General features: G+C 39.2%; 2 protein-coding genes across 2 annotated transcripts in view; one reads left to right on the top strand and one right to left on the bottom strand.

The window, feature by feature from the left end:
- The window catches only part of LOC126867871 (centrosomal protein of 290 kDa-like), a 130,356-nt gene that overhangs the window by 38,402 nt on the left and 69,221 nt on the right, over positions 1-22,733 (bottom strand). The window lies entirely within an intron of this gene.
- LOC126867941 (uncharacterized) lies at positions 11,347-12,987 on the top strand. Its single transcript, XM_050623044.1, has 2 exons — positions 11,347-11,697; positions 12,106-12,987. Exons 1-2 carry the CDS (start codon positions 11,635-11,637, stop codon positions 12,424-12,426), a joined length of 384 nt encoding a protein of 127 aa, XP_050479001.1. The 5' UTR covers positions 11,347-11,634; the 3' UTR covers positions 12,427-12,987.

Below are 22,733 nucleotides of genomic sequence, written 5' to 3'. Positions count from 1 at the left end.
AGATTGCCACGTTTATTAATAAACGCCGAACCTTTAATAAAGATCGAGTGGAACGTCGTACAAGTACAGAGGAATATTATCTTATCTTCTCGAGCCTGTTTTCTGTTAGAACGATAGAGAAGTTTGGGAATCTTCCTTATAACGAGTAGCTTGTTATAAAAGAATTCGTTTAATATTTTACCTCGCACTATCTCTTTTATCAAATTCCTGCAATTCTGCTTATAACGCTACATGCGATACATAATTTCTTTGTTCAAGTCATGCGTGCAAATCCAACCCAAACACGAACCTAACAGCGTCAAAGATGCATTTTTAATATGACCGATATTAAGAAGCTTGACGAAGCTTCGTCCTCAATTACGTATTAATTAGGCATTATAGTTAAAAGATCGATAAAAACGTACGTATCACGTTTCTCTGCTGTGATCTTCATTTATACGTATGTTTACATATACTTACATACATATACATATATTTAACGTACGTAAGATGTTGTAGCTTGCATCCATAAAGATCAATGGGTAAAATTATCAGCTTGAAAAGGTATATCCTTTGATATCAGGTGCGTGTGCACCAAATGTTTAACGCCAATCCATCCCATCAAAAAACAACAAGTTAACATCTAAGTTCCTTAATTCCTAATACGAAGAAAAGCAGGAATTTCAAGGCGCAAGAATCCTGCTGACAGAACTCTTTTCGAATGCCCTTCGAAATCTGGAATTCGTACACGTTTCCCTAACAAGTTTCCCAAAGGGAGATCTCGATCGATGGGCAGACAAATCTGACAACGATCGCGATCCATCGCGAGCCACCCTCTGCCATCCACCCTTCTCGTTCTTCTTTCCTCTAGAAAGAAGACCGTGAGAAGATCGTCGAAGCTATGCAAAACAAGATAGCTACGGCGATCTGGTGCTCTTTGCTCAAGAAACTATTAGGTTACCGAATAATTCATGCGGGGTCGCAGCCCGCCAATCCGGTGGCGCGTACAGCACACGACCACGCCGAATCCAAGGTTCGCGGGGTCGTGCAGGATGCAAGGCGAGGGGCAAGCTAACACACTGTAGGGACAGAGAGGAACATTGTATCGCGTAGGGCGCTGGACAGAGATAGAAACAGCAAGAGTAGAGGAAGCGAGAAGGTACGAGATTGGAGGAACACAGAGGAGACTAGCAAAACTGAGAGCGCGTATACTCTGTTGCCAATCTCTCCCCGACACCCTATATCCTGTGGGGGACATAGCCACCCCGTTCGCCCCATAATCGTTTCTCTCGTTCCGCACACTCTCGACAGCGAGCGAGAGAGCGACGGGGATGGTTCTCGGCGAACGGGACAGAGACGGCTGATGGCCACGCGAAAAAGGAAAAATGAAAATGAAAATACGAGAGAGAGCGCGCGCGAGTGGGGAGGGAAGGGGAGGAAGCGAGCGAAAAGAAGAAAGGGAAGAGGTACGATGTGCTCAACGGGGAGAGAAGAAAAAAAGAAAAAGAAAGAGGCGAGGGGTTGGAGGCGCGGGAAATGAAAATAGAAGAGAGACAGGAGTCTAGGGTTGTCCCAGGAGAGGGAGAGCGATGGAGGCATCGGGTGAAAGGCGACGAACATCGGGGAAAGAAACGGGCGAAAAGGGAAGAGAGGAGAGACAAAGTGGTAGAAACTAACGGCACGGACGGGAAGAAAAAAGCCGTTGGTGGGCGAGACGTGAATAGAAGAAAAATAGAATACCGGAGGAGCAACGGGGTTGGAGTAGAAGAGACGAGTAATGCGACAGAGAAGCGACAAGGGTGAGCGAGAGGAGACAGGACGAGACAGGGACGAGAGAAACGTGGCACAGAGCGAGCACGGTGAAATTAGCACAGATAGAGAAAGGATGAAATGGTTAAACGAGGGAAGGACGAAGCGAGATGAACAGAAAAGGGAGATAGTCAGGGCAGAAGCGCGCAGAGAGAGGAAAATAGAGTCGGTGGAAGAAAGACGGAGAGAAGGGAGAAACAGGGAATCGAGCAAGAGCAAGGCTATAGCTGCTGCCGTCCCGACCCGACCTCTCATCCCCCGTTACCCCATTCCTGTCTCCACCTCCCTAAACCTTCCCCTTTCCGCGCTACCTCATCTCCCAGCGTTCCCTCGGCTCTCTCTCCCTCCCCTCTGGTGCCGCTATCACCCTCGCCCACCATGGCACAACCACCCACCTATCCAGCCCACCGACCAACCATACCACACAGTAACACCCCGACCGACAGATCAATACCTACCAACTACCAAGCTGCTCCCAGATTATCATTCTATCCGTCCACTTTGAACGGCCCCGAAAATCGAGTGGACACACCGGCCCGTATGGACCCTCTCTTTCTCTTTCTCTTTCTCTCTGTTCCTGTCTCTCGCGCGCTTCTGATCGACCTCCCTCCTCGAAGGCCAGAACGCGTTCAAGAGAAACGCCGCTAAATGGAAACCGCGATCGGAGCGTACAGTCGCTTCATCGATATAGATCTCCTGACTGGAAACCGTTCTCTATCGTTGCTCGATTAACGCGGCCAAGAATTTAGTTTCGATGTTCGCTTTCCAGATACCGACTAGCTGGCTTATACGCCGTGTCGAGGTAAGTGTACTCCGCTGCAATGGCTGACTCGAGCGAACACCGTCCGTTCCATCGGAACATCCTACGCGTTTTAACGTTCTGTTTCGGCATCGGGGCCGAATGCTTTCCGGGATCGATAATTAACGAATTTGCGCGTGCAAGCTGCATTCGAATACGAAAGATGATATCTCGAACGCGTTCAAGAATTTTGGTGACAATTTGGAGGCAGGTTGTCCCGGTTATCACGGTGCGATCGGTCAGAGAAGATTTGTCCACAGGAAGCTTCGCTCCCGTTCATTTCATTTGAAAATTTATCAAGCACGCGTGCGCCGATTCTAAGCTAAATTCATGCAAACACTGTTCTTTTCAAAACAAAGCCTTAAATAGACCAGTTTTACTCCGCAGTCAACGAACCAAGTTCGAATACACTGAACGAATTTCTGTCTTCGATTCGAAAATAAAGCACAGAAGAAAAAAACTGCATGAAAAAGTTTCATCGTATATTATCGATTTACTTTTTCACAAAGAATCATCCTTTTGCTGATTGTACCGTGATTACAGAAATACGTCGATACCTTTTGTAACGAGGGATGATCTTTCCCCGCGCTTTTGTTCACGAGCTTCCGTACACTATGAGTTTCCTATATACAATAAATCGTTCGAACGAAGTAGTTTCATCTTTTTTTACGATCTGCAAACGAGGTCGTTTAAGTTAATCAACGTGCATGCGGGTGAGACAAAAGTGCAGCGAGAGGGTGGCTAAGGGGGAGGATAAAGAGAGAATTATTGCGAGAGGGAGAAGTTTTAGCGTATTTATCGCTCCCTTCTCGCACCTTTCTGCATCTCCACTCACTCTCTCTCTCTCTCTCTGCTCTTTCGTAATGAGCCAGCAATTTTTCAAAGCCGAACGACCTTCTGATCGCATACGCGTTACGTCAAATTAAAGAGCAACAGGTGTCTCTGCTGATCATCGGATGTTCTCCGCGTTAAAATAGTAGCATCGTGATATGACGACACCCGCGACAACATTCGTTGTCTTTGAAGTGAATATTATTACAGAAGAGGCGATTAGTTGGACAACGAAGGGATCGATGGAGGGAACCTCGATCGATCGTTGAGAATTGATGAAACGTGCAACTTCGACGATTTCTTTCTGTATCATTAGAAAAAAATTATAGCGTCTGTTGGGTTTTACTGGCGCAATACTAAAAATTGTAAATTTTACGTCAAATGCTGGTTTTTTTTTTGTTTTACTAAGAATACAGTGAAATTCCATTTATTTTGCTATAAAAGTTGGATTCTTTTTTATTATCATAAAATCTTGAGGATTTCTAATTGTAGGCCAAAGGTTAGGAAAATTTCTTAGTTACGATACACTCCTCTCCCTATCTTCTTTTACATCGTATCAAAGAGTAAATGCAATAGTATTTAGTGGAACGTATACAAAGTGTTTTGTCTACATAGAATATAAAATCAATTTTTTTCCAGTAATATAATCTTCGCGCTTAAGAGTTTCTTGACAGCGAATTAAACACGAATAAAGAATTTGATTTGGAAATATGTCAATTGATAAAATTTAAGAGAGAATATTATTTCGCGACAGGAGATCATAAAAAGCGTACTTCCTACTTTCATAAGGTATATCTCATGTATCTTCCGTCCATTTGAATAAAACATTCATACATATAAATTATGAGTCGACGTATGTATGTTTTCAAATATTTCTACATCTCTCACACTGACATACATACATTTTTCACTCATTATTATAATTCAGATACGTTATTTATTACGGGAGGAAGTACACAGGTGCAGAACGACACAAACTTCGCGTTTTACAAATTTAGTTTTACCGATTTATTTGTTACATCTATTTAAGAAAATGTTTGTTGATACATTGAAAATACCAAACAAATAAATCAACAGGCAGCAGAATCTGTCTGATCAAATACTCTGATTATAATTACCGAAAAGTATTAAAAATAACGACAGACTAAAAAACGTTACTCTTAAAAATAATCATCTCATCGAGATCCTTAAATTATCGACAACGACTTTCCACGAAATTTTTAACAACAATACGCAACAATTGTTTCATTTATGGAAAACCAATTCTTCATATTATTACTGTAAATATTTAACTAATATTTCCATTCTAACATGCCTTCCACGATATCCCACGGTCTAAGAAAAAAATTGGGCAGGGGTTTACAGAAGGCAGAAGGGTGAAATCGATGATAGCGCGATTTGATCGAAAAGGGTGGAAGGTAACATCTTTCGGCTCGACCTTTTTAAACAAAAAAAGCGACGTAAATACACGTGGCCGGCAAAGGTGTTCCATTAGGCCGACCTTAAGTATCCTGGGCAAGGACGTCCGTTGTGAGGAAGATACGTCACCGACGACCGTGGCAACGTCACGAGGGCGCCTCCGGTGACGTCAGTGGCGTGCTAAATGAGATTAGATTCGCGAGGGTTTATTTGCGGCCTACGCATTTTCTGCCCCTGTGCTGCGAGCGAAATGCCACATCGTACGTTCCGGACGTGACTACTTACGACGTTCTGCATACTCTAAACGAAAACCAGTGACCCTTGAACTAAACCTCGGAACGGATATGAAGTAATGCTCGTTCCACTCGTGTCTCGCGTCAGATTTAAGCGGTCGTTGCTTTCTCAAAGATTTCATATTAGTTGTGTATTAACCAGTAGAGCGTATATACGTCAAAGTTTGTTGGGAATTTGTGCGGAAGGGATAACATTCATAATAAAATAATATTCCACAATTGCGTAAAATATAAACGCTGAATTGGGACTTTTTGTGCTATTCAACGCTGTTTGTTCGTGTTTTCGTTCGGAATACATGCAACATTAAATGTGTTGGAAAACGTGGCCGACTTTACAGCTTCGAAGATTTTATACGTTCTGCCAGGTAACAGTAGCAAAGTTAAGAGAGTTGTTGCAGAAAGATAGGAAATTTAACAACTTTGGAATTATTACTCGGTAGTTTAATACACATTTAATGACAAGAATCGGAAAGATATCTGTAAAATAGCTCATAATACTGTTAAAAAATAAAATTCTGGAAATTCCTTGGTATCAATACCGTGCAAGGGAATCTCCATTAACGCGAAACCCTTTGTAGAGTATAAAACGCGTGACGTGACACGAGGCATCGATCTCGGTAGTATCGATCCTCGTGCGAGCAACTCGCCAAGAGCTTGTTTCCTTCCCTCAATCATTCCAAGAAACCGTTCAATTTCGAGCAAAAATATTTCGCGCGGCAATTTTTCTTCGATTATACCGCAAGGTATAAAACGCGCATCCGTAATATTTTTTTTCCTGCTCGGGGGTTCCCACGCGTGGGAACAGCTGTGACGCAAAACTGTCGCCGGAATATCCGTGTTACCGTTGCGTTTCCAGTGTTTCCAGCGTTACCTTGTAGACGGAGCGCGGGATCGGAAGCGTGGCAGGGAAATGAACTGTTATTATCAACACCGTCTGCGTTTAATCGTAAGTTACAACGTCTGCATACTTCTCGTGGCGGCGAAAGGACGATAGGACAGCTCGAGGTCGTGGCATGCGCCACGATAGGCCGACAGCCACCGTGTGTGCATGCACAGGGCGAACCACCGTGTTGTATAGAAGTAGCTGTGTGTTGGCCGCGCGCGTTGCATAGCCGAGAGACAAGTGAACAAGAAAGGGAAACAGAGTGAGGAAGGGGGGGGGAGGGAGCGGGAGAGAGAGAGAGGGCGTGCGAGAGCGCGTACACTGTGTGGAGGGCGGAAGAGAGAACACGCTGGTGGATGGAGAATGCGCGAAAAGGAAGGAGATCGCGAGAGGTGAACGATAAAGAGAATCACAGAGGGGGAGAAGCACGGAGTGCGATGCATGAAAAGGGGGAAAGAAAGAAGAAGAAGAAGAAGAAGAGGAGGAAGAAATAAGACAGAAGGAGGGATAATAAGAGAAAAGGAAAGGACGGGGAACTGGAATGAAGAGAGGAATGGAAGAAAAAGACGAGTTTATAAAGGAAGGCGGAAGAGAGAGAAGGGAGTCGAAGGGAGAGCAACGTTGACGGCCAGCGTGAGAGAGATAGAGGGAAGAAGAGATAAAAAGAGAAATGAAAAGGAAGAAAAGAGTTCTTCTTCGATGGCAAGGCGTTCTTCGGTGTTGCAGGCAGCGGCGGCATAAATCGGTCGAAGGGAAAACTTTTTGGGCGCGGAGTTACCAGTCGGTATCTCCACTCTGCGCGTATATGTACGTATACACATATGTGTATGCGGTTTTATCTGGCGGTACTCGGGGATGTTGCGGGTTGATTTATCGCCTGTCGTTGCCATGGAAACCTCGGCGTGACCGGCTTGCGCGACACCCTCATATCCGAGTCGACTCTCTGCTTTACCCTCTCTATCTCTCGGCTTCTATCTCATTCTAACGCGGTTGCCTGTTACTCTCACCCTAGCTCCTCTCATCCTCTAATACACGCTTGCTATCTCTGTTAGTCGCTCCCTTCAATGGTATACTCTCCATTCGTACCCTTTTCCTCTAGAATCCGTTCGTTTCTGTCTCGTTCGTTCGCAGCGTGCCTATCCGTTCCAGTGCCTATCTCCCTCGATCATCCACTTCTCCTCCTCCCTCTAACGTCTCTCTTTTCCCACTTCCTCTTGCCTTTCTCTTTCTTCGAAATATGTATGTATATTCGGGCTGCGTCTCTCCTTATTGCATTCCCGCTCTATTTGTCTTTACACCGTATCACTATCCCTGTTGTCTCTACCATCTCCGTCCATCCTTCCCCGTGTTTCTCACCTTCCGTCTCAACGTGTCTTCCTTTCTCGCTCCCATCAGCGACCACGTACCAACCTCTCCTTGTCTCTCCTAACCCATACTCCCTCCTTGCTGCTCGCAAGCTCTCTCTTCCACTGTCGTTCATTTATCTCCCTCTCGTCGTCGTTTCCTTCCTTTTTCCATTCCGCTTTGTAGCCTCCCTTTCTGCTACGTTCTACCACCATCTACGTGTCTCTCATACACCCCGACTCCCGTCGTCTTTTCTCTCCTTTCTTCGTCCTTCCTTTTCCCCCCTTCGATGTACCGACGGCTTCGCTCACCCACGCACGCCTCGGCAATCCCACTCCTACGGCCTCTAACCTCCCCGACCGCCCTTTTCCACGCTCCTTGCTCACGTACATACGCCGTGTCTCTTTCCCTTCAGCTCGCCCTCAAACCACTTAGCCGACCGACCAACCACCCATCCACCTATCTACTACGGCTCACCCACCCTTCCTTTCCTTTCCATCCACCCACTCTCATCTTCCCTTCGATATGCACCCCACGCTACTATCAGCTTCTACTCCCACGCGCGAGCTTGAAACCCCCCAGAGGAACGTCAAGGAGGCGACTACCGGAGGAGTTCTCTGCAAAGAACCAGAACTCCAGCCACCTCCTCACCTCCACTCGCGCCTGCAACAGCCCCTCGGTCGCTTTTACCTCCTCCATCCACCACCATCCGCTCCGCCAATCGAGTGTCGACTGGCTGCTGGCTTGGTGCACGTTTGCGCTACTGCACAGGGCCTCTGATCGTTCCACGCGATCTAGATAAAGAGCGTTATCTAACTGTGCGGCTAATTAACCGGCTTCTCGTCTAGTTATCAGTCTAGGAGCACTTTACTTTCTTCGTCTCTCGATGCAAACCGATCTCCAGCGAGTGACTTTTCGTCTTGCGATCTCCGGGAACCACCGATCACTAGGGAATCCCCAAGGAAAATTTCGTTATCGACCGAGTTAACGCAGATTCGAAGAGATAAAATGTGATTTAGATCCGGCGAGTTGTGAAAGCGTATAAAGAAATAGAAGAAATTTTGTTTACGAGCTATTCGTAGAAATTTAGAATTATATGAAAAACTTAGAAATCTTAACTTGAAATCCAATCTGACCGGTTGGACACGACAGAAAGGAATATGAGATGTTGAAAATTTTAAATCAGATTTATTTGGAGATTTAGAAATGTAAACTTGGAGTTTTCATATTTTGAGGAGAATTTTAAACTTTTTTGGCAATGAACCGTATTACCGACGGTAGATAATCTTGACAAAGGACGTTCGATTCTTGGCGCATTTAGCCAGTATAAAAAATTCCCTAGGCAATAAAAAATTAATGTTTGTGGATTGACCAATGATTTTGCCAGACGTCTAGTGGCAATGATTCGAATGAACATCGAAAAAGTTCAACTTAAATGTCGACCATCTGCTATTCTATTCGCTGCTACGAATCGAACGCGGTGCGTGACTGAAGAAGGATCGATTGGCATATGCGGGTCTAATTAGAGATTCAGCCGAGAATTACGAAAACCCCACCACGGTTAGATTACTTTCTTGAAAGACGAGTTTCATAACGAGTTCAATTACTTTCACAAATAATGTTCCCCGTTACTGCCTAGTTGCTCGAATCACGCGCAAAACAGTTAATTACTGAATCGAAGAATTTCCGCAGTGACAATTTTTCTCAGATCCTTGCAAAACCTGATACTGATCGGTAGAAACCTATCTCTTCGTTCCGTGTTTAGAATCGCGTTAATTATAAATATATTGTTATATTATTTTTTACATTGTAATTAATATCTTTGATCTTTTTAATTATATAGATTTTTATTTAATGTTTTAATGTAACGAATATCATATATGTACGAAATAAATAAATAAACATAACAAAAATATTCATTTAAGCATAAGTGTCAACAATTTTGAAATATTTGATATGAAATATTTAAGTGTAATATAGTTACTTCATTATTGTTATTAAAACGATAGAATACAAATACATAGAGTAGCATAATAACCCAATGAAAAGTTGCTTATAATACAATAAAAATTATATATGTGTTAGAAGTTTGTGTTACCGACTCTTGATAAAGAAGTGACGCTAAGATAAACTGTATACCTTCTTTTCTACTTCTAGTAATAAAAACTTTGTATTATTATTGTATTATAGTCAACATCGGTGTAATAAAATGTATTATGCAATTCTCTAGTAGCTCAAAATTAACATTCATTATTCATCGTAAGTAAGTACACGAACCTTATGTCGATACACGATTATCGATTTCCGTCTTAAATTTTCACAATCAATGCAAGTTCCGTGCAAACATAATCATCGAATAAATCTGACAGAGTTCAGTACATCTAATGTCGATCTTATCTATTATATTAAGCAAAATATTCAAACAAAGAATAGGGCTACATAAAACATAAACCATTCGTACGTCCATCAAAGAAATACTGTATCCATATAGAATTTCACTAGCCTAGTGTAAAAGGCACCAAATGTCTCAACGTTAACAATACGGGAAAAAAGTGAAGATAAGGAGTTACGAAAGATCAGACAATATCCGGTGGAAGACAATGACGTCGTGCCAAAGGAAAACGGCAGGAAATATAAGGTCAGGTCGATAGACCCAGGCGAAGAGAATATTCCCGAGGCATCGTTGTCGGTCTCATTGTTATCGACCCGTTGGTATTCCCCGGCGTCATTGGTAGCAGGATCACGTGGTGTCTATCGCCTTCCAACCAGTCAGCTCTCTCGTACAATGCACACCATTGACGTAACTTTAAGCAGTCCTGCGTGAAAGGTCATAAGCGCAACTCTGGTATAATCAACGTCTTATATGCACTCTCGAATCCTCGCCATCCGCTTCTCGCCGTATGCAAAAATCATTCGATATGACTTTGATTGACGCGACACAGTGAAATAGATGGAAATTAATCTTTATGAAAATAACGACCTCCTTTGCTGGCGTTAATTACTTTATATTGGCTAAAGGGGACTTTTTTAAAGAGTAACAAGAAAATTAGGACTTTCGATTATGACGAATTTATAAAAATTGGTAGATCGGCATTGGTTTATACAAAGATCGTATATATATAAATTAATGGTTGTTTCTGGCATAACATTACTTAATTATTAAACCAGAAGGAAATTCAGCTTTTTGACTATGTTGAATAGCAAAAGTTGACAAATTGGTATTGATTTGCACAAAAAACTAAATATATGGCATATTGACATATATGACAAATAGGAAGGATTATTTTTCAAAATAAAAAGAGAACTATTTGATTATGATGATTTACAAAAATTGAACAATTAATATTGGTAAAATAGAAAATTCTTTGATTATTTTGAATGAACAAAGATTGAATATAAAATCATTCAGTATTTCAGAATTTTTGGAAGAATCAAACGTTGTACGTTTCTGTTTTTCTCTGTCGCTGTACAATCAATAGTTTTGACTTACGTGATATATAAATCTAAAAACTTTCAATTAATAGCCAGTATGTTTTCTTTTCGTGAACAATTTAATTAACCGAGACAATAGAGGCTATCGAGCTCACGATACACGCGAATGCAAATCAGGTTGCATATAATTAGGCATGGCATGGAAAATAACACGATACTCCTGCTTTTGATATGATAATTATCAAACGTGGCTACAGATTCGAGTACGATGGACACAAATATAATGGATTTCCATCTCGCTCGATATTAACACGCGACTCATTGGCAACAGTACCCCCTAACTCTCATTCTTCGGTCACGTATGCAATATATCATTTGCATACAGGTGAAAACGAACAATAACTTCAAACAATATTACTATAGTGACGAGGAATATTCTTTTAACACATTTTTTGATAAATATCAGCTAAATATCATTCTAAATCCAATAGAAAATTAATATAAAACATTTACAAAGTCCTATTTGTTTCCTGATCTCAATCGATTCTCATTTTTAAATAACATTGTCCCATCTGTGTTCAATAACATTGTTACTTGTTAATTGTGTCTGAATTGTTCTCTCGTTCATCGAACAAAGAATCGCGATAAGGATGCGTGTTATCCGTCAGCTGGGACAACTCTGAATTTCAAAGAGATATCGTTGAAAAAAAGCGGAGAATAGGTCAAGCTTGAATTTTTAACGATCCACGGTCTTCGGCGTACGTATATAAGACGAAAGGAAAATTCTACTGGGAAATGTTGCTCGTGTTGTTTCGCGGTTAAACTATATTAACAACGAATTCGTTATGTCGCGTCTCACCGCATGGATTGCTGCTTTGTTCATATTGATCGGATCTGTTTGGTCACAGGTTAAGACTTGCCACGGCTTTCGTGTTTCTAAAGCTCGATTACATAACCATAAATAATTTCCGATGATACCAGAGTGATTATTAATTATCCTTAATATCAATTTTCCACGAAAATCGTTAACTTCTCCACGAACGAATTTTTCTTCGCATACGTAGATAACATTTTTTTTTTTTGTCAATTATTTGCTATTTTCTGATTTTCTTTCAAAGAAACTACAGTGCACTAAATTTAATTTTTCTGCAAATAAATACATTAATTTCGTTATTGTTCAACTAGTTAACATTTTGAATGCGTATAGTGTCTTTTTATGAGCAATTAACAATTAATGATTATTGCATATTATAATTTCCTGTATAAATATTAATTATATAAATATTAATTTCTTGTTCTTATTATCATACATATAGGAACAGATTCTTGAAGAAGGAATCGAGGAACCAAGATTCGGCTTTGGTTTGCTCGAGCCGATACGAATATATTTTTGCAAGAATTCTTGCGAGTCGACTGAAGGAAAGCCGTACATACTGAATCTTGCCTGTGCCGTAAAGTGTCCTGAATTATATTTACCTCATACAACATCAAACCCAGCTACTTCAACAATAAAATCATCGAGTTCACCAGCTGAATCGAGTATGCCAGCTATGAGTATGCCAGTTATGAGTATGCCAACTGCAACAAATAGTATGCCAACTGCAACAAATAGTATGCCAACTACAATGCGTATATGAACAGAACCGAATTTGTCAACTAAATCGAATATGGTAGCTGTACCACGGAATGCTTCGACATTAAGTAATATCACTAATGCTAATGCTGACTCAACATTACTTTTTCTTTATGTACGAATAAGATTTTTTGAGAATTTCATTATATATTTTCGTAGAATATAATATACTAACAACTAATGTATATTTTCTATTCAACTTTAGATTAGTATGACGTTATGGAAATTTCATGGTTCGTTATTAATAACAAACTGCGTGTCGAAATGAGAAAGACTTTCTTTCGGTCTTTTGCATTGGACTAACGAGAATGAAATTTTTGCTAACACAATGTTAATTATGGAAGTTATTAAATCCGTTTCTTTTGTATGTAGAGAACGAGTTTTTCGAGAATTTTTAATACATGGTTCTTTAGAGTGTAGCCCAATATTTTTATATATATATATATATTTTCTATCTATATAGATTGACATGATGTTATGAACAAGTGAAATTTTTACTTACACGATTTGATACAATTTGTTGGCTTTTTATATTTCTAAATAAATTGTGCTTTCATCAACGAGATTCTGATTTAACTTGTTCATTTGTACCATGTCCTGTTTCTATAAGTCCTCAAGTTGTACGAAGGATGGCGTTAGTAATACTGAGATATTCCGTAATGCGTTAACGAAGATTTCTGCTTCATTAAAACAGGAATATTATTCACGGTCGATATCAAAGAAAAATTAAATTTTGTTATCGATTTTTAAAATACATTTCCTGGTAACTATCCTGTTTCTAAAGTTCATATATGCACAGATAATATCATTATCGTTTCCCTTGTACGCTACAAGAAATTCCGCTTCTTCGGTTTGTTTCTGCTACTATTCCCGAATTTCACGTATTATAAGTGTTATAAATTAATAAACATAATGAAGCTTAAATGTATCTATCCTTGATACTCGACAGCGATAAAATAAATTTATACAGATATTCGTTCATAAAGAGAAATTACCAAATGTATACCAATTCTATTGGGTTGGCAACTAACTGATTGGGGATTTTATCATTAGGTGGTAATGACGAAATGACTTAGTTGCCAACCCAATATTTAATCAGAGTGGAGTGAGTCAAAATGCTGAGAACTTCCATTTACTTGCGTTTCATATTTTGACTTCCAAAAATTATCTCTTTATATAGTTATATTTTATATAGTTATAGTTTATATAGTTATATTAGTTTTATAATTAATTAATTTATAACCTTATTCTTCGATGTGATATGTTTTAATAATTTCAGTGTAAAAAGAGCAGCGCGGTTGTACTCTTACGATCGTTAATTTTATATCTAGCAATTCGAATCATTTATTATTTCAACTAGACATGTACATAAAATTTTCTAAAATTCAAACTGATATATCGATAAAATTGCATTTTTCCTTATTTAAAATCAACATGAATTATTTCGATCATCAGGCATTCAATTAGATATTCCGTTTAAATACTAAAAGTGGTTTTAATCATATCCGTTCTGCGATACCGCCAGTTTCGACACTCGTTGCTTTATGAGTGAACATTTATGCATTTATTGAAAATTTATAAGTGCAAAAGTAATATAAAACGCCAACCTGATGTAAAAAAATATACAAAATATGCAAAATACAGTGCTTTCTATACTACTTGGTAGGTGAAACAACTCTACCGAGATTCTATCTTTCTAATTATATCTTTAAAAAGATACATAAAAATTCGCAGTTCAACTATGAGAAAGCTTTTATCTATCGTTATTTTTTTTTATTTATATTTTATCATTTTTTATCGTGATTTTATTTATTTATATACACGAAGCTTTTATTTTATCATTGTTTTGTTCTCCATTGTACAAAAGAACCGAAGATAGCGAGGAACAGCGATTAAGCAGCAGGTGAACAGACTCCAAAAATGGAATTTTCCGTGCTTGCATTCGAGATTTGTCGCCGTTTTTAAACGAGTCTCTGTACCTTGCTAATTAATGGCTGCCACCTTTTACGCCGTTAACCCTCTCATGTTTGGTGTAATTCGATCACCAGCTCATTGTACGGGCGTGCATACAGAAAGTGAGAGGACACACGTTCCTCGTAATAGCTCGGTCGCGATTACTTTCACAACGGGAGCAAGGTCTTAGGTTTTTCGTGGCCGGATGCGTCTTAGTTTGGTTGTTTCGTCGTTTTCGAAATTTCAATAGAGAATGACATTCCTTTACTTTCCAAAGTATTAGATATTTCGAATGTTTTGCGACGAATTGTTGGGGATTAAAATCGAGTCCTTAAATAAAAAATATACTGTGGGAGTTGTGACTGTTTTGTAATAATTTTAAGGAAATTAGTAATAAAAAAAAAATAGAAATAAAAATAATACAAAAATAATAATCCATTTATAGTATCCTTCCAAAAATGTTCTTTGCTCTAGTGTCCAATACGTATAGAAGTTTTCGAACAGTAACAAGGATTTTGCCTGAAATTCATAGTCAAGAACTAATAAAAGGATTATGTAACTGTGTTTTCGAACAAATTCTATTAAATAACTTATTTTTTCTTTTCTCGGTTCTTAATTGCGGAGAATGGAGATACGGAAGAAGATTGAATCTTGTATAAACATTGGTAAACTCGAATGAAAAATTATTTGTTCGAAAGTTTCGCACACCTTTTTCCAAAGAATAATTCGTCGATTAGAAACCAGGTGAAATGTCGGTATCAACTATCGGTATCAAAAAAAGTGGTGCGACCACGACAAACAGGATGTCGAACAATGGACATAACAGGATACGAACGATGCAGGACATACGGACCAGACTCGCCTACTGTGAATCACGCGGCGAGCTATGCAAAAGAATGAAAGTTCCGTGAAGTCGTGTGGTCGCAGTTTCGATTCCGTATTAGAACCACAACGATAATATTACGATACCGTGCTATTTTTCAACTAATCAACTGGTGTAAACCTCTCTATAACATCTAGTAAATGACCCATTCGATTGGCGTAAAAAACACCACGTCAAAATATCGTTTTGCAATTTTTATACATTCCAAACTTCAATGATTCTAACAGATTTGCGTTATGCTGTGTGAAAGATCGTTGAAATTTCAGTGTTACGTTATTAGAGATATTACAGAAACGTTATGCACGACAAATACGTAATATAATAAACATAGTTTATTCCGTGAAACAGTTACATATATATGCGCATATTTATGCATCCGTGAAAAATTTAAAAGTGAAAAATCCATAGAATACACGTAATATCAAAAAATATTTGTAAAATATTGACATGTAAAACATACTTGTCACAGTATAAGAGCCAATGTCTTTAATATCGTGGGCATAAAAATTTCAGAAATTGAATTTCGAACAAAGTTAGATAAAAAAATTGGAGAAAGTTTAAAAGTACGATCGTTTATATATACCTATACATACGGAATCGAAGCTATTCGTATTGATGTAAGTTATGGCATCGTAGATTTAATTTGATCTTATCTAACATTGGTTTTATATACAGGGTGGTTGGTAACTGGTGGTACAAGCCGAAAGGGGGTGATTCTACGCGAAAAAATAAGTCAAAAGTATAGAATAAATTTTTTTTTTTTTAATTTTTCCATCGAGACAACGATCTACAGTGAGATCCGTTATAACGTACCGCACGCGTACCGAGCGAAAATTCAAAGTCGATTTTCTCGAAAACAAAGCCTCAAACGAAAAATTCTTATTCTATATTTCTGACTTATTTTTTCGCATAGAATCAGCCCCTTTCCGCTTGTACCACCAGTTACCAACCACCCTGTATATGCGCATATTTATGCATCCGTGAAAAATTTAAAAGTGAAAAATCCATAGAATACACGTAATATCAAAAAATATTTGTAAAATATTGACATGTAAAACATACTTGTCACAGTATAAGAGCCAATGTCTTTAATATCGTGGGCATAAAAATTTCAGAAATTGAATTTCGAACAAAGTTAGGTAAAAAAATTGGAGAAAGTCTAAAAGTACGATCGTTTACATATACCTATACATATAGGATCGAAGCTATTCGTATTGATGTAAGTTATGGCATCGTAGATTTAATTTGATCTTATCTAACAGTGGTTTTATATACAGGGTGGTTGGTAACTGGTGGTACAAGCCGAAAGGGGGTGATTCTACGCGAAAAAATAAGTCGAAAATATAGAATAAAAATTTTTTTTTTTAATTTTTCCATCGAGACAACGATCTACAGTGAGATCCGTTATAACGTACCGCACGCGTACCGAGCGAAAATTCAAAGTCGATTTTCTCGAAAACAAAGCCTCAAACGAAAAATTCTTATTCTATATTTCTGACTTATTTTTTCGCATAGAATCAGCCCCTTTCCGCTTGTACCACCAGTTACCAACCACCCTGTATATGCGCATATTTATGCATCCGTGAAAAATTTAAAAGTGAAAAATCCATAGAATACACGTAATATCAAAAAATATTTGTAAAATATTGACATGTAAAACATACTTGTCACAGTATAAGAGCCAATGTCTTTAATATCGTGGGCATAAAAATTTCAGAAATTGAATTTCGAACAAAGTTAGGTAAAAAAATTGGAGGAAGTCTAAAAGTACGATCGTTTACATATACCTATACATATAGGATCGAAGCTATTCGTATTGATGTAAGTTATGGCATCGTAGATTTAATTTGATCTTATCTAACATTGGTTTTATATATATCGTTTGATTTGTTATCAAGTGTTCGAGCCTAATTGTCTTAGGAGAAAACGATCGTCGAGGTTCTATTTCGAACACAGGAAAATATTATCCTATAGACTATAGACAAAAGCGGAATTTCATTGCAGCTGTCGCAATCTTCTGCTGGCAGAAGTCGAGGACACGTTTGAAGGTAAACGCCAGTCGCGGCAATAAAAGGAAGTATTTAACGATCTAGATTCTAATCTAGAATTCCAAATTCTGATCCGCTTTCTCCTATTTCGATGTATACATATGGCGGAAATATTTTCTTGGAAAGTACACGAACATCATTTCATTCCTGTTCTCTTTGGTCTTTCGAGCAACTTTGTTCGTTTCTCATTAAATTCCAACGCGATGTCGGAGATTAATTGCAGGTACAGGGAATGCGGATATATTCATTTACGATAGTATTAACAAATTAATCTTCCATTTAGCCATTAACAACGAGTCGGTAACGAGAAATTAATATATCGAAATAAAATTAGAAACAACTGCTACAAGCGATATCAAAAGAAACATTTTAATTAGAAAAATTTCACCAGATTTGATTCTTTGCTCATTATTTTAATAAGAATCTAAGTGTGCAAAAATTAATGACAAAAACTGTGTTGTAAAATATATCGTAAACGTTGCAAGCTTGAAACAAATACATACTAACGAATATCGTATTCACATATGTTACATACATACGTTTAATTAATTTAGTGCGTATACTTTTTAACAACAAGTGACAAATCAAAGAATGTTCGATCATTATTTGAAGCTCGTTCAATACCGCCCCAGGGATGAATAGAACAGGATCGTGACGGAAAGCAGCTGTATAGCGAGCATGAAAATCATAGTTGCCGCAGCATCAGTCAATCAAACGGCCTGGGAAACCGGTGGGACCGCCGACTACTTAGTTTGGAAGCAAACTAGGGCAGAATACGCAACGCTACATGTACTAAATTCCCTTCCCTCTCTCGCGCGGATATCCCGATTGCTCTCCCGTTCGCGTTTAACCTGATTTCAAGCTCATGCCTTCGCGCTCGTTTTGGATATGTACGCAGACCGATCGTTTCTGCCACCTAACTTCAATAAGGGATGTATAATCTACCGTAATATATACAGTGGCGATGAATGAAACCGAAGGGATTACTGTGGTTCAAAATAACACGAAAGTAACAAAGTTGCGTTACGCACTTCATTTACGAGAAATTCCAAGTTGAAAACAGCAGGAGTGGGCAATCGGCAGGAGAAAGAAGAAGTCGAAGCTTCCGCTTTGCGTCTCACTTTCGAGAAGATCGAGGTTGCAAGTTTGTCGAGTACAGTGTGTCGGGCTAATTCTTAATTAAACGTGTCTAAACTTAATTTTATTATGTAAAGAAGCGAAACGTTGGAGAAAAATGACGCGAAAGAATTGCGAACGTCGAACAATATAGCCGGCTTTCTTTTCTCCAATGTACGCAAGATAATACGCTTTTAATTTACCGAGGACCAAGTCCGACAAATTACACACACAACCAGCGCAACGCGGCGATTAACTTAATATCGAATCAATTACAGAAAAGGTCGTACCCATGAATTATATTTTATCCTCGTCGCCCCAGTCTTCTTGTAATTTTACGGCCATCCCTGACGTAATCGACAATTATTACATCCTGTAGATTGCAATAAAAAAGAAAGGAGTTGGCCAGTAGCGGACATTCTCTTTCTTCTTCTTCGAATAATCATCGATTAAAATCCAAGACGCATAAATCTGATCGTATCTCGTTCCAGTGTGTTGCATAAAATTTGACCAAGAGAAAAGAGTGCATTGCAAAATCAACGAAACTGCTACAAAAAATTACGCGTTCGTTATTTCAATCATCTACCTTTAATTTTGCCAAATTATTACGGAATTCCTAATCGAGAGATCCGACCGCAAGCACGCGCCTATAATACAAGTAGGAATATGTCTTTATCCATACCGAATCAATCATCGAAATCTAGAAAAATTCATTCTCGCAACACCCGTAAAACTGCAGTGGAAAATTACAAATTGATTACTGTAACTACTCCGATCTATCTAATTTCAAGAAATAACCGCAGAATTCCTAATTGAGAATGCAAATCACAAAAGATGTACGATGCAATTCAAAGTACACGCTTTTGACCATATAATTTACAAATGAACGACTAAAATTCCCAAAGATACACCGTTAGCAAGTCGATCAAATTTCTCTGGAGAATCACGAATTTCGACCATCGTTAGTACTTGCAATCTGAACAGATCATCGTAGAATTGGCGATGGAGGGTGGCAATCGCAGCTGATCATGTGACTCACCGTGTTACCCGCTCAACCCTATTATTCTGGAGTTACTGTGAAAGGGAAGGCGAACGCGAGGCCGACGAAAAGAAAGATCGCTCGCTTCGGTGATCTAGATCGATCCGCCGCGTGTCTACGACCTCTCTTCTCCGACGGTCTCCGGTCTCTACGTGTGAGCGTTTACTTCGTGCACCTGTACACACGAGTGTCAGGGAAAACACGATTCTCCCGTGGAAGCGGGATCTCTCATACAGGCCTTGCATCGAGATGCAAGATTGCGCAGGAACGCATGTGACTTAGCATCATGTGACTTAGAGAGAAAGTCGATCCGCCGTGGCGGCGGCGCGGTGGCGGCAGCGGCGACGCGGCCACGAGATAGAATGCGCCTCTTCAAACGAGCGATCAGGGTCGGTCATCCGACACGCTTCGTCGAATTCGACGGATACGATGAACCCGACAGACGATCGAACGTACGAGGAATTAGAGGAAATCAATGGCTGACGGATTATCGATCACTGTCATAGAGTTCGGTCGAAAGAGTGATTTTATGAGACTGTATTTGCAAGTACTGTTGTATACTTTGTGTGAGGTCTTCCCTCACTAATCTTCTTTTCCTGCGTTTGATTGTAGATTAATTTGATTATAAAAAGTCCACGTTGTGGATTAATCCATTCATACATTCGTATTAGTGAGTTTGTACGTTAATTGAACTATAATAACAGAAGTTGTCGTACGTTCTTAGAAATTCTGCGATATTCTCGGAATTTGCGAAGATTAGTTTCGTTCAATTGTATTTTCTAGTACAGCTTTCCTTCTTACGGTGTTTGGTTGTTACTTCTATCGTGAAGCTCTCGTTCTATTTTTTTCGTTGATGGAATTATTTTTTCATGCCCTTGGACAGCCTTCTTTAAATATAGATATTACGTTTTTGGTGTCCTCGCACCGCTTCTTTTTCATTGCTGAAATCAACTTGTTGTATCCTTGCGCCCGTTTGTTTCTTTTTCTTCATTAAATTCCTGTCTTGGTTCGTTTTTTTATCATAGAAATGTCCTCTTCCTTAAAAATTTGTTACTAGGATTTCCATACAATCTCTACCACACATATATGTAGCTACTAGCATTGGTTCATCATATGCGGAAATCTTACCAGTCTGAATTTCATCACCGTAGAGGAAGTTACAGTTCGAGTGAAATCCATGACATGATAGGCCGTTTTTCACCATTGGCTCAGGATAGAAACGGTAGTAATTGAACCCGGAAGAGTACTACCTAGAAACGTTTACAGTGATCACCTGATCATCAGGAAGCATTTTGGTGGAAATAACTAGCAGTGACGACTCAATGCTCACAGATTGCCTGTTTAACTGAAATGGCTGGTAAAATGTTTACCAAATGATTTCGTACACATTTAACAGATTAATTACGACCACCGTAGGCTTGCTTAATATTTGCGACAGTCCTTCCTTTCCTTTCACTTCCTTCCCTCCCTTTTCTTCTTCATTTCTTTCCTCCCTTTCATTTTATTCCATTGCCTCCTGCCTCTTCCTTCTTCTCCTTTCTCTTCCTTCCAAATTCGTGTCTTCTGTTTTCTTTCTTACCGGTCTTCTTCTTCTTTATCTTTTATTCTCTCTCTTTTCACATTTTACTTCTCTTCTTCCACCCCTTTCATTCTTTCCATCTTTTCCATTTCCTTCCTTCATTTTATTCCCCTTCTTTTCTTTCTCTAAATTTCTATTCATAAACTTAATATAACATTACACAGGGAATATGCGAATACCATTGGTCTTCTACTCTATTAAGAAATAACGAAAAGAGCCTTACTCGGTCTAACTCTCAAGCACAGAAACGCTATCGCCATCAACTTTTATTAGAATACAATCACCAAGCTCCATAAAGGTATGCGTACGAACAGAGGAAATATTTCCCTTTCGAATCACGTGGGTAGCAGCAAATTGATCGGTTCGATCGGCTTCCCAGGAATCGGGAAGTGTCGTAAAACAAAATGTTCGAACACCTGGAGGAAATATAAAGGCGAAGAAGAGCAAACAACGCGTCGTTATATAAAACGTTATTACAAATAATTACGCAACCAATTTCGTGAAACCAGTGGAATATCAACCTATCGTTCATCACATTGTATCGATCGTCGAGATAGACGGATAATTAGTACAGAAAATGTAGCGTGAAACCGAGCCTAACGGAGCCTCACCGAGCCCAGATAGATGCCTTTCCTCTTTTGCATTACTCGATCGACCACTCGGCCAGGGAATCCTTTCCCTTTTTCTTCATCGCTTCCTGCCGACACACCAACATCTCTCACGTTCGCTCGAATTAAACGCCTGTAAGTCTATTCACACGTGCAAACGTTCGTTTTCGCGTTACGCGATCGCTACACGTTTTATGTAACCGCAATAAAAACCACACGAATATCCCAATCGTTGCTTTTTTTCTCCCGTTTTTGTTCCATCGATGGTTGAAACGTTATCGCCTTTCGTTTGTCTGCGAACATTGCGTGGATGTCGAACAATTTTCAACGCCGGTGGCTTCTTCAGATATCGCGTTCCTGTGTAGAGTTGTTTCGCAGGATTAGATTCTATGGTGTTTAAGGATATTTTGTAGGTGTAGGGCGATTAACGATTTTTGGCGATACTATATCGATTTTGAAAATTCAGTAGCCAACGTTGCTGGCCTATTGAGATTTACGTTGATCTTAAGCGCGAAACTATTTTTTAAGCAACTTTAAACTTGGATAGTTTTAAACATTTTGCTGGTAATTTTATTATACCATCACATATCATGGAAACAAATAACAACGATGGCGACGATCGATACAATATATGTATATCAATCTACTTTCCAATTGCTAATAAATAATTGCTGATAAAAACGTATTTCCTGTATTGGTAGTAATGATAAATAAGAAACGAGGTTCTGAACGCTATATCCGAAAATACAGGGTGGTTGGTAACTGTTGGTACAAGCGGAAAGGGGGTGGTTCTACGCGAAAAAAGAAGTCGAAAATATAAAATAAAAATTTTTCGTTTGAGGCTTTGTTTTCGAGAAAATCGACTTTGAATTTTCGCTCGGTACGCGTGCGGTACGTTATAGATCGTTGTCTCGATGGAAAAATTAAAAAAAAATTTTTATTCTATATTTTCGACTTCTGTTTTCGCGTAGAACCACCCCCTTTCCGCTTGTACCACCAGTTACCAACCACCCTGTATATCCTCAAGAATGTTTCCCCCGGTTTAATTTCACAATCTTGCAGCTTTCTACTTTAATATCGCGATA

This window comes from Bombus huntii, chromosome 7 (genome assembly GCF_024542735.1).
Source record: "Bombus huntii isolate Logan2020A chromosome 7, iyBomHunt1.1, whole genome shotgun sequence".
NCBI lineage: Eukaryota > Metazoa > Arthropoda > Insecta > Hymenoptera > Apidae > Bombus > Bombus huntii.
This window is presented reverse-complemented; position numbering and strand designations above follow the sequence as displayed.

Excerpts from the sequence above, each read along its gene's own strand:
- LOC126867941 (XM_050623044.1), top strand. The coding sequence starts at position 11,635 with ATGTCGCGTCTCACCGCATGGATTGCTGCTTTGTTCATATTGATCGGA. Across the intron at positions 11,698-12,105 it reads TCGGATCTGTTTGGTCACAG|GAACAGATTCTTGAAGAAGG; the intron begins GTTAAGACTTGC and ends TCATACATATAG.